This window comes from Thamnophis elegans, chromosome 5 (genome assembly GCF_009769535.1).
Source record: "Thamnophis elegans isolate rThaEle1 chromosome 5, rThaEle1.pri, whole genome shotgun sequence".
NCBI lineage: Eukaryota > Metazoa > Chordata > Lepidosauria > Squamata > Colubridae > Thamnophis > Thamnophis elegans.
Genome location: NC_045545.1, coordinates 38,686,913 through 38,699,848, shown reverse-complemented (window position 1 = coordinate 38,699,848; position 12,936 = coordinate 38,686,913). Strand labels below are relative to the sequence as shown.

The following is a 12,936-nucleotide window of genomic DNA, read 5'->3' as shown; positions in this document are numbered from 1 at the left end:
CATTAGAAATATTGATAGTGTAAAACCAGCTGATAAAGGATTTGCTCTTTTTTCCTCTGTTTTGTTGTTGTTATTGTTGTTGTTGTAATGACAGTATTGATTCCATCTACTGAATAAGTATAAAAGGCAAAAGAAAATGAAAGGAGGGATGTTCCACAATTCTGCGTAAGGCAACACTGATATTAACACACAAGTGAAAGAACATATAGACTATATACAGTTTGAAGTGGGACTTCCTCTTCCCAGTTCTGCTCCCGCCCCAAATAAAAGCAAAGCTCTCAACACATAGACTAATAAAATGTTCCCAAATAATTCATATTTGACTCACAGTTCTGAAGACAATTTCACATTTTAAAACACCTTTCTGTAGGCTATTTTTTTTAATTGGCCAGTGGAAAGAGGTAATGCCAGATGTGGTCTCCACATGACTTCTGACAACCCTTTCCCACAAATGGGAGCACCTTAATGGGAACAAAATTGAAAGTAGTAAGCTCTATATCAGAAATCCTTCTCTCCAGTGGCAGAGGGTTGGGCATTTCCTTGAAGCCATCTGTTTATCAGGCTTTTGCTGGAGTTCAGCTAGGCACTCAGTTTGGTAAAGTATCCAGTCCCAGAGAGGCAGCGTGTTGCTTTGCTCGCAGCCGGAGATTCTCAATGCTGGTTGTTTTACTGTTCAGGCTGGGAAGAGAGGAAGATGCCTGGAGAATTGGAGAGGACCACACTTGCTGGGCGTGAGAGAGGGACTGGTAATAAGACTGGCAATGCAGCGAGCTTAGGGGTGCCATGTTGACATTCATGCCCAAATACGGCATGGAAGAAGGGTTTCCCATTTCAAAGGATGAATAATGGACCAAGTTATTGGTAGCTGCCATGTGTTGGCGGAACTGCTCTTGAAGGCGGAAGAGGCTGAGAGGAGAAGACGAATAGGAATGCGCCTGAGACATGCCACTGCTGGAGGATGCAGTGGCAGCAGTGCCGACAGGAGATTCTGCATTGTTAAACACAACAAAATCAAGTCAATGAAGACTAAACTCTAACCTGGAATGAATACATTGCATTGGGATTTTTAAAAGATGTTTCAAGCTCTGTGCAATGGGGTAAGGGAGAAAGAATGATGGTTGTAATGCCATGTTTGAAAACACAATGTGTGTAAACAATGGGAAGGGAACCCATGGACTTTTCATAACTGTCAACGCAACCCCAGACAGAACTCACAATGTCAAGAGTTGTAGGGGGATATATTTAGCAACCTCTGGAAATCTACAGCTCCCTCTTTCATGTAAAGGCTGTTGGATCCTAGAATTTCAGATGCCACTGGACACATTCTTGTCTAAAACCCTGGCAATTATTCTTAGTAATTCTAATCCAGATAAAATATGATATCTTAAAGATCAGTGATTTGCTCTTCCTTTCATACAAATGCAAAAAAGCCCAACACTTGTTTGATTTATGTATCACAAATTTCATTCAGAGGTAGGGATTTACAACAAAAATTAAAACATTAAAACAAGACCTCCCCAGATAATGAGCCCAATCAGGCTTTTGAGCGCATGTGCTAAAATAAGCCCTCCCCTGAAAATAAGCCCTTCCTAAAAATATTGCAACACAGCAGCAACCATGAGGTGATCACGCTCACCACCTCCTGCACCTCAAAATTAATAAGACCTCCTTGAAAATAAGGCCAAGTGCTTATTTTGGGGGTCAAAAGAAAATAAGACCCTGTCTTATTTTTAGGGAAACACAGTATGTGCCTGGATTGAATTCATCCAAGAATTAACTTGTGTGAAATGTTACCCTTGCATTCATTAAAGCAAAAGCTGAATGTGAAACTGCATGGTAGTCTGGAAAAAACATATCACAATAAGATGGACACAGAGCTTCTGCTTGTAGGAAATAGTTGAGAATGCTGTACATATCCCATTGGCCTGTCATATTTGGAAAAATTACTTTAAACCTGCGCCAGGATGGATGAAGCTCTTCCATCTTGGCTCAGGTTTTTTACAATATAAAGCTGTAACTTTTTAATTCCAAGACCTGGGTTAATAGTAGTCTTCTTTGGCAATATCTTAACATTTAACAGTTTGTTACCAAATTAAATTGGTACTTGCTTAGTTTGATGTTTAGGTAAAAATTGTCAACTTCAGAGTCATAACAATGCTTGGAGAATACTGAGGATTTGTGAAACAGCCTCCTAGCTAGCCCAAGTTCCAATAAAACAAAGCAGTCATATTGCTTCATTCGCATTGTTCTGCCTGACTCAGTGAATGAAATAATGAATGTGAAGTAACTGAATAACTTAAAAGAAAAAGCAGCAAACTATGAGAAATGTTTAAGCCACTTTTCTTCAGAGACAAAAATTCACTTTTGAAATAATCTGCCTGGAAGTGACTGAAATGGTTTGGTGTGATTATTTTAAAGAGTTTTAATGTTCTCAGTATTTTCTGACCTTATGTAGACCCTTCTCTACCTTTTATTTTAAAAAATATCTTTTACATTGTTAAGAGATCTGGAAACCTGAGTTTGCACGCTTTAATCTAACATGGATTTTGAGATAAAAATTCTTAGCAAAGGGAATTGGTTTTCTTCTCACCTGCTTTAGGACTTGCCCTCTTACTATTCAGTGCCTTGTTTTCCTCTCCAGGACTTTTTTCTTCCTTGTTCTCCTCAAGGAAGATCTTGAATTCTTCCTCTTTGTCTGTCTGGTCCTCGGCTGCTGACTCGCTGGCTGAATGCTCGGAGAGTGTCAGGCTGAGCTCTGCATTTACCTCCCTTGGCAAGCTCAGAGATTTGTCTGCATCGGGAGTTGGAGTTGGTGTTTCTAACACGGGAGTGTCTGCTTTGCCTTCACTGTGATTGGCCTCTGAGTCTTTCTGCTTCTGTAGCTGTTCTTTCTGCAAGCTGCGCTGCTTCTTTCGAAATTTAGCTCTTCTGTTTTTAAACCAAACCTTTGTTTCCCATCCCCCCCAAAAAATAAAGGAGATGAAGAAAAGGGGAAAAGGGAAGAATGAAAGATAAACTTTTGGATTGAATATTGAATTTTCTTCATCATGCCCACTCCAGAAACCTTAGCAAACTACATGTACAAATTCTAACAAATTCAAAGTTTAATCAGCATATTCTCCTGTTTATAAATGGCTAGTAGCAAACTCCTAATTGTTTTGTTTGAAAATATGACCTGCAATTAATCTGGGTCTGATAAAGGTTTAAAATTAAAGCAGGTGGAAGATGTTGATGTAGTATATAAATTAAAATCCTATGCACACTTAAGGCACATTAAGTGTATTTGAATTTATTGCTGGGACAATGTATATAAATTAAGGCTGAGCTTCTGGTGAGGATCATGAGAAAAGAGCAGGGATGGCAATACAATGTAAATCAGCAGCCAGATCAGCAGAGATTAGCAGGCTCAAATCTTTCTGGATAAATGAGAGATCATGCAATCACTCATTTGCACTCTGGATAGCTGCGTCTCATGACTGCAGGAGCTGAGGAGTCACAATCAGCATATAATTAATTTATAGCTAAAGAGATAGTTTCTAAGCGATGGGGTAAGATTCTATTTGGTGAGTTATAATTATTATTATAATTATAGGGACACGGTGGCTCAGTAGCTAAGACACTGAGTTTGTCAACCAGAATGGTTGGTGGCTTGAATCCCTAGTGCCACGTAATGGAATGAGCTCCCATTACTTGTCCCAGCTTCTGCCAACCTAGCCATTCGAAAGCATGTAAAAATGCAAGTAGAAAAATAGGGACCATCTTTGGTGGGAAGGTAACAGCGTTTCATGCACCTTCGGCGTTTAGTCATGCCGGCCACATGACCACGGAGACGTCTTTAGACAGCGCTGGCTCTTCGACTTTGAAACAGAGATGAGTACTGCCCCCCAGAGTCGGGAACGGCTAGCACATATATGTGAGGGGAACCTTTACCTTTAATATTTTTTATTACAAAGGAAGGAAGAGCTTTAATGCTTAATTTAAAATAAAATTTAATTAAGTTTTAATTTAATTTATTTTATTTATTATTTTTGCAAAAAGCTTGGCAAGCAGCTGATATAAGAAAGTTTAAAATAGATGAAGTGGGACAATTATTTTGAAAGATTAATTTTTTGTGAAAATGTTTTAATTGGAAATATATTAGACACACGAACCAGACCTTTGTGGAAATGTTTTCTCTTTACTATTAATAAGTGCTGATAATTGGTGGATTTTGCAAACCAAAAGCAAAAAAGTAATGAGTCAGACTATAATGCTGACTGCATCTATGAAGATGAGGATTGTGAGGTTGATTATGGAGTGGCATTAAAGATAAAAGTATTAAAGGCACAGAGAGAAAGAAAAAAGGAGGGCAAGTTTGTCTTCATCCCTCTTCTTTGAGACATTTTCTTTTTAGCATTACAAGCAGGACATCAAGAAAAGCAAGAGGAGAGGATAATTTGAGCAACCTGCAGAGGAAGGAATTAAACCAGATCTGCTTCAGGAAATGTTTGAGGAAATAGCCAATATATCAGCAAAATGACTTGATACCAAAGTAACTAAATCATTTGTTACCAAATTGATAGATTTGGGGGGAGGGGGAATAGGTGAAAGATTTGTAAAGATGGAAGAGGATATGAGAGATAAAGTTAAAAAGATGGAAAGCTTGTAAAACAAGTCTCCATGTAGTAAAACAGGTCTAAATTAAAAAAATGAAAGCATAAGACAGAAGTTATAGCTATAGAATTGAAAAGAGCACTAGATAATCTATCTCTATTGGAATTAAGAGTGAAGGTATTTTGTTTGAGACTTAGAGCAATCCAGGAGGAATAAAGATATTAGAGAAAAGCTGATTAAAGCCCTGGCAAAGTTTTTGGATTAGGAAGAAGACTACACTGAAGCAGAAATCGCTAAAGTTCAATTTCAATTTCAATTTAATAAAATTTGTATGCCGCCCACTCCCTTGGGACTCTAGAATAAATTCCAGTTGTGCATGAACAAAAAATGTTCTAAGGGATGTTTTGGTGAAATTTATCAGGAAGAAGGCAAGAAATCAAGTTTTGAAACAGCATTTTAATACAAGATTGAAGATTGATAAATCAGATATAATTGTTTTTACAGAAATTCCTATTGGAATTTTGCGTACTTATTTTTGACTGAAATGTTAAAGCAGAAAAAATGCATTCTGATGGGTTTGATTTTTAATTTTAAATAGCAGAGGTTTTGATTAAATTATGTTGAGAAAATGAGGGAATTTTTAGAAAAATCCAAGAAAAACAGGAGATCCAAATTGAGATATCAGAGAAGACTACACAAAAATTCCAATAGTGCACAAGAAAATGAAAGATGATACAAAAGTAGGTGCTACAAGCATAGATTTTTCTAAACTTTTGGCTCCGTGGTGGAATAAAAATCTTAATGTGGAATATAAATGTAGCAAATGCTACTTAAAAGATGGGGAAATGATTATTTAAAACAATTAAAACAAGATATAATTCAAAGTCTTAGCCTCCTGCAAATTAACTTCTATCCCAATTAACCTACAATGCAGATCAATCAATACAAGATCTTGTTTTAGTTGGAGATTTATGTTTAAACAACTGCATCTCAATTTTTTCTCTTTTTTTCTTTTCTGTTGCTTCAGAAGTAAGACTCACATTTTTATGATTTTATGATGAAGGGGGCTAACAGTTTTGGTTGTGATATACAGATGGAACAATGGGAAAATATGTACCTGAAAGAATTGAAACGTATATGTATAATCTTTCTTTAAGATTATGTATAATCTTAAGGAAAACTTTATAAGACGACATGTCATTGACATTTGCCACCTGAGAAATTGTATAAAGACATTTCAAATATATGATGGATATCCAAACAACAGGAAGGGACGTTGTATCATCTTTGGTAGATGTGTGAAAAAGCTAGAAAATTCTGGATCCAAATTTCTGGATCCATTGCTTCGGAGCACCTTAAAGATTGATATACAATAGAAACCAGAGGGGCTCTTTCTGGAAGGGATAATCTGGAAAGTCTTTGATTTTTTGTACATGATAACTACAGCAAGTTTATTGTATGTATAACTACACTGACTTTTTGATCAAAGAAAGGACAATATCTACATTTATAACTAAACTGGGAAGTCTTGTACATTTTTTTCAAGAAACAGAAAAAATGAAATAATGATTCATGTTTTGATTATTAAACAGAAACATTTTTAGAAAGAAGGGAGATATGTTGTAACCATAGTGTAAGATGTAAACGTATAATTGTACTTATAATTGTTGTAAAGACGATTAGGAGCTACTTCTTTATAGCTTTTTTCTTCCTTTTCTATTTTCTTTTCCTTTCTCTCTCTTTTTTCTTTTTACTTTATATTACATTGCATTAATTCTTATATTTAAAAAAACTTGTATAAAATTGTATAAAAATATTTGCATAGGATATTGCTGTGAGTTTGAGATGTCTTAGCTTTACTGCATCTGCAGGCTTAATTTTACATGTTAAATATATATCAAGTGGTCCTCATTTTTCTTTACACTAGTATATGTACCCTAATGGAAACCACTACACACAGAAGGTGTGGTAGTTATGAAATCTATCTTCTCACGTGAAAAAGAGAAGGGAGAACAGAGAAGGAAGAACAGAGAAGGGGGGAAAGCTTCATTAGCATCATTGGGTTTTTTCACCTATGCTATTTTGATTTTCTGAAACAACTTTAAGCTTGCTCCTCTACCCAGGCATTGATCTCAATCAGAATATGAGCTCCAAGCTTTTACTGTACCATAAAAGAACATTTAGGCAGTCGGTATGTATAAAATACTTCAGGTATATTGTGTTTATAGCATAGAAGCAGAAATAAGTGCATGTTAATCACCAAGTGAAAGTCATACTTGAAGGACTAAAAAAGGAAATATGGCCAGGAAGCTTGATTTATTTGTCTGTGTGTTTTATAATCATATTATGCTCTGAAGCAGCAGATCATGGTCTTGTCAGAGTCTAGGTCTCTAAGGAGAAGATGGATCTAGGGCCGACGGAGCAGAGGTGGTATGCTGTTGATTCGCCCCGGTTCAGGTGAACTGATAGTGGTGGCGGCGGGAGGTTCCACCCACCTGCCTAGAAGTTATCACAAACTCTCTGCACTTGGCATTTGAAAGATAATGTTAGAATTATTTTGGATGCCTTAGAATATTATGAAGCTCGGCCGGATAAACAAGTGGCCTTTATGTTTCTTGACGCACAAAAGGCTTTTGATTGGGTAAATTGAAACTTTATGTTGTCACAATTAGAAAATATGAAGTTTGGAGAAAACTTCTTAAATGCAATTCGGGCAATTTATGTACGACAAACCGCGACATTATTGGTAAATGGAGAAGAGGCGGGTGATATTGAGATTGGTAAAGGCACAAGACAAGGATGCCCATTATCCCCCCTACTGTTTATCCTCACATTAGAACCCCTTCTTAGAATAGTGAGGAGTGACACACAAATTAAAGGGTTACGAGCTAAAGCTCAGGAATTTAAGGTCCAGGCTTTCGCCGATGACCTTGTTTTTATCCTGGAGGATCCTATGGCTTCTGGGATACAACTTTTACGTAAAATAGAGGAGTATGGTAGGATAGCGGGGCTACGTATAAACAAAGAGAAGACAAAACTGTTAATTAAGAATATGACTCTGAAACAGAAAAGGGAAGTACAAAGCCTGTTAGGGATTAACATGGCCCATAAAATACAATACTTGAGAATTTGGCTCACGGAGAGATGTTCCTCTATCAAGGTAGATAACTATATGAAATTGCTACAGCAGGTATCTAAATATATGACTAATTGGAGTGGTAAACAACTGTCTTTGATGGGCAGGATTGCGACAGTCAAGACATATGTATTACCAAAATTTTTGTTTCTGTTTCAAATGGCACCAACTAAATTGGACAATTTTTTTAAAAATCTTTGGAGACAATAGTGGCTCAATTTATATGGCAAGGCAAGAAAGCACGAATTAAAGCCCAAATGTTGCAAAAACGTAGAGAACTGGGAGGCTTCGGAGTACCCAACTGGGAAGCATATTATAATACAGCAATTATGACATGGGTGAAGGATTGGGTGATGTTGAGTAGAAGGCGCCTATTGGCTATAGAGGGACATGACCTCCCTCAGGGATGGCATGCCTCCCTCTGGCAAGAAAGAGACACCCCCCATAGGTACTTCATGGGACATTATATTCGGAAGATTTTGATGGGGGTCTGGGAAAAGATGAGGAAAAAATACTATCTCAGGGTTCCGTACTGGTTGGCACCATTAGAGGCCTTAACGCATCCCAGTGTATTTAATTGGACAAGAAACATAACATATAAAGACATCATGACAGAAGATGGCAACATGAAAACAAAGATGGAATTAGAGCAGCAGGGCAGGAATCTGGAATGGTGGGAATATTTACAGGTTAGAAACAGGTTTAAAAGCAATAAGGTACGGTTTGGGATCTACCCAAACCCTCAGGGGCTAGATAAGATTTTGTTTGGTGGAGACAAGAAAATGTTATCGAAGATTTATCAATTTTTGACCTGCCAAGATGCTAATGAAGAGATGGATAAAAGCCTTCTAATACCATGGGAGAGAAACTTTGGCTATGAGATTGAAATGGGCAAATGGTGGGATCTATGGAGTAAGACCATTAAACTTACAACATCTACAGCATTCAAAGAAAACATATATAAGATGGTTTATAGGTGGCACTTCCCCCCAACGAGGTTAGCCAAGATGTTCCTTGGGTTATCTCCATTGTGTTGGAAATGTGGAAGAAAGGATGGCACATTCTACCATATTTGGTGGTCCTGTACTGAGGCCACGAAATACTGGAAAAGGATTAAAAAATGGCTAAAAGAGGTTACCGGGGCAAACATGGAATGGAGACCCGAGAACCTTCTATTAAGCATTAAACCAGAAAACATGAGCAGTTCAATATGGCATTTGAGCCTACATATAATTGTGGCCGCAAGAATAACTTATGCACAATTTTGGAAATCCACTACCATACCGTCGGAAGATGCTATAATTAAAAAGATCTATGAATGTGCAGAAATGGACAGAATGACGGGTTGGCTGAGGGACAAAGGAGAAACGGAACATTACCTTAGCTGGAACTTATGGTATATGTGGGCGACAAGGAGAACAGCAGAGACTTAAAATGGGGAAAGTTAAAAGTGAACATGGGTATTGTAATAGATCCCTGAATTTTGTAATGAGAAGATGTGGCTTAGAGACCTAACAATGAGGAAGGAAAGAAAAAAGTTGGGCTGTGAATGACTGTCACCGCGGGGGTGGGGGGAGGAGAGGGGGGGTGGTATGTTTAAAATTGTATTTGTATTTGTATGTTTTACTCTTAAAAAAATGTATAACTAACAAACTCTCTGCACATGTGCAGAAGTACCACACATGAACAAAGCGAGAGGCGTGAATGTGCTCCCACACCAGTAGCAAAGGTAAAATAATTTCATGCCTGCGACGGAGGGCGTGGGCTCAATCCCTATTCCCATGAGAAACAACGTAGGGAGGAGGATAAGGCAGTGCTGGGCCTCTCGGGCCTCAGAAGAGTAGGCAGGGAGGAAGAGAGGGCATAGGCTGACTGAGAAAGGGAGGAAGAGGTGGAAAGTGCAGGTGGCGGAGCAGGGGAGTGGTGGAGCTCCAGAGAAGAGGAAATGCTTTCCCCCGTCCAATCCCCAAGTGCAGAGAATGGAGAGGAGGCAGAGGCAGCACAGGGCAACCTGACTACTCGGGAGGAGGCACTCTGCCCCTCCTCACAAGGATCACCTGGAGAGTATCATTCAAGGAGATGCTGTGAGGAGGGGCTTTTGTCGGGAACAAGTGTTGCATTTCAATGCAACACTTTCCACGGTTCCTAGAAGAACTTTGCTCCCAAATCCTTGCTTTTGTTGACTGAGGTTTGATCCTTTGCCTTGACATTGGTGGACTTCCACTGCCAGGAAGTTGCACGAAGCGTATGCAGGTGCGTGGGTTCGAGCCTTGCTCTGGGAGTGTAGGTGTACCCTGTGGGCAGAGACTTTGGGGAACGGATCAGGAATTTTTGGATTGTGGGGTTCTGGGGGGGGGGGGAATTGGTGGTTGAAAAAAGACTGACCAGCTTTCACCTAGCAAGTGTTGCTTGCGTGCCAACCCTGGGTCACAACACAGCAGTTTTGCACAATTAGGAGAAGGACTTTTATGAACTATGTGATCTGTTTTCAGAGTTCAAAGATCTAACATTTGGACTAAGACTACAGAAAGAACAGCACTCATATACAGTTAGCATCTAAGAGAAACCAACCCTCTTCTATCTTGGCTAATAGGCATTTTTGCTTCTAAAAAACGATTTGATTCTTTAGATACACACACTTAGCTGCTCTTGAGATGCTGTTATCATGATAAAACATGTATTCACAGTTCATTTAGTATTTAGCTCAATTGTATTCCCATGAGAAATACTAATTGATTGGGTACCTGTACTCTAGCCTCTGGCAGATTAGTGCACATTGCCAATCTCTCCCGCATCACCACGTCTGGATAGTGAGTTTTCTGGAAAGTTTTCTCCAAGGCCTCCAGTTGTTGGGCTGTGAAAGCTGTGCGGCTTCTCCTCTGTTTGCGGTGCTGGGAGCCATAACGGGCCTCCAAGATGATGTCTTGAAACGTACAGCCGTTGGAAGATAAGAAATAGGGCCAATTTAATTAGTGTAATTTGTGTGTTAAAAATAATAACAACAATATGGCAGCCAACAAAAAATAAATAACTGGGAAAAACTTCTACTTCAAGGCTACCATCACTTGCCTGATTTGACCAAAGAAAGCAAGATCCAAAGATGCAAGGCTGAATTAATGGGCATTAGTATATTATTTGAAATACAAGTAAGTTTCAAATATTTGCTCTTGCATGTAAGCCAATCTTTCCTAAACAGGTCCCACTGGAAGTAATTTGATTTCAGCGTTCATAATCCTAGCTAGCAAAGTCAACAAATCAGGACAGCACCGGGTTTGGATGAAAATAAGGAATGGCAAACATTATGAAGCTCTGCCTCTTTGCTGTTCTATTAACCCCTACTGTATATGTAGAAGATTATTGTCTGCAGAGTTCAACTTTTCTGTATCCATGGAAGTATTCCCCAAAGTTCAGACCCTCATAAAATCTGGCAAAAAGAAGGATCTTTGGGGAGATCCATTTTCCAAAAAGGGGGGGGGGGAGCTTCCACTACAGAACAGGCAAGGATGTCTCAAGAGGAATCTAAAGAAGTCCTCCAGAGCTTTCCAAATGAGAGAAAATAAACTCATTTAGCGGTAACAGTGAATGAAGTCTTCTCTCACTTTCTCATAGAAATTTGCACAAAGTTGTATGGGAAAGATGCTTCTTAAAACAGTACATATTTTGGAAAGTGACATACACAAATATACAAATACATTAAAGAAATGTTTTCAGAAAAGGTGTATGTAATAACCTGTGCCTTGGAGTGGGTTGTTCCGATATTATTGTTCTTTTTTTTAATTTCAAAATGATTTAAGGATGATTGTAAATTGCTTTTCTAATGAGAAATGGTTTAGAATTACTTTAACAACATTAACTGAATATTAGGTGAAATTGATGCTACCAAATACGGATGTTTCAAGCTTGCATTTCTTCTATAAGTACAGGTAGTCCTTGACTTACAACAGTTCGTTTAGTGACAGTTCAAAGTTACAACAGCCCTGAAAAAAGTGACACGGCTGTTCTTCACAGTTACGACTTTTGCAGCATCCCCATGGCCACGTGATCAAAATTCAGATGCTTGGCAACTCATTCATATTTATGACTGTTGCTGTGTCCCAAGATCATGTCATCACCTTTTACAACCTTCTGAACAAGCAAAGTCAATGGGGAAGCCAGATTCATTTAACAAACAGGTTACTAACTTATCAACTGCGGTGATTCATTTAACAACTGAGGCAGGAAAGGTCTTAAAATGTGACAAAACTCACTTAACAACTGTCCCACTTATCAGCAGAAATCTTGGCCTCAATTGTGGTCGTAAGTCGAGGACTTTCTGTACTGCCAAATAAACGAATAGAAGGGGAAGATGTACTAAAAACTAACAATATCACCACCATGATAAGTGCTGAAAATTGCAAGGAAGAGAAATGAGTAAGTGCAACATACTTTCTTCCTCTTCTTTTTGAATCCGTACAAAATTGGGCAGATTGTATATTTCTAGTTATTTCAACCATGACTTTCTTAAAGTTTCTTAAAGGTGCCCTTGGTAACTCATGAGAGGGAGGCTGTTCCCATATCCCCCTTCCACCTGGCACAAAACCCGTCCTTGTTATTACCAGCCAGTCTTTCTGCCAGCGTGAGGGCATGCACTGAGGGCCTGTAATCGGGTGCGTGCTGTGCTTGCTGTGCTGCTTGTTGGTGCAGGTTATACATCGCGCTCAAGGAATTCATGGCATGGAGAGAATAGCCATTTACTCCATAGTGCTGCATGGTGACATAGGACCTGAAACAATGGAGAAATAAAACTGGTTGGAGGGTTGTTGTTGGGGCAATGTATGGATTGCAAAAGAAAAACAGGAATGTTGAAAGAAATAGAGTCAAATCTCATACAGAATCCAATCAAATAATAGAATAGAATAGAATAGAATAGAATAGAATAGAATAGAATAGAATAGAATAGAATAGAATAGAATAGAATAGAATAGAATAGCAGAGTTGGAAGGGATCTTGGAGTCTTCTGGTCCAACCCCCTGTTTAAGCAGGAAACCTTATACCGTTTCAGACAAATGGTTATCCAACATCTTCTTAAAAATTTCCAGTGTTGGAGCATTCACAACTTCTGGAGGCAAGTTGTTCCACTGATTAATTGTTCTAACTGTCAGGAAATTTCTCCTTAGTTCTAAATTGCTTCTCTCCTTTATTACTTTCCACCCATTGCTTCTTGTCCT

The 12,936-nt window shown here is 38.6% G+C and overlaps 1 protein-coding gene across 2 annotated transcripts; it reads right to left on the bottom strand.

The window, feature by feature from the left end:
• Positions 1–587: 587 nt before the first annotated feature.
• On the bottom strand, positions 588–12,487 carry DMBX1 (diencephalon/mesencephalon homeobox 1). 2 transcript variants are annotated; one of them, XM_032219064.1, is made up of 4 exons: positions 12,325–12,487; positions 10,474–10,652; positions 2,591–2,945; positions 588–988 (listed from the first exon to the last, which is right to left on the bottom strand). In XM_032219064.1, the coding sequence occupies exons 1-4, from the start codon at positions 12,476–12,478 to the stop codon at positions 588–590; spliced, it is 1,089 nt and encodes a 362-aa protein (XP_032074955.1). In that variant the 5' UTR covers positions 12,479–12,487. The 2 variants fall into 2 exon arrangements, with proteins under 2 accessions (XP_032074955.1, XP_032074954.1); XM_032219063.1 differs by having other exon boundaries at positions 10,474–10,669; positions 12,327–12,478.
• Between the last annotated feature and the right edge of the window lie 449 nt (positions 12,488–12,936).

Bases quoted from the DNA above. Each gene is read 5' to 3' on its own strand.
- DMBX1 (XM_032219063.1), bottom strand. From the start codon at position 12,478: ATGCAGCACTATGGAGTAAATGGCTATTCTCTCCATGCCATGAATTCC. The intron at 2,946-10,473 runs GTACCCAATCAA...TGGGAAACAAAG, and splicing joins TGCCAGAGGCTAGAGTACAG to GTTTGGTTTAAAAACAGAAG. The intron at 989-2,590 runs GTGAGAAGAAAA...TTAACAATGCAG, and splicing joins GAGGGCAAGTCCTAAAGCAG to AATCTCCTGTCGGCACTGCT.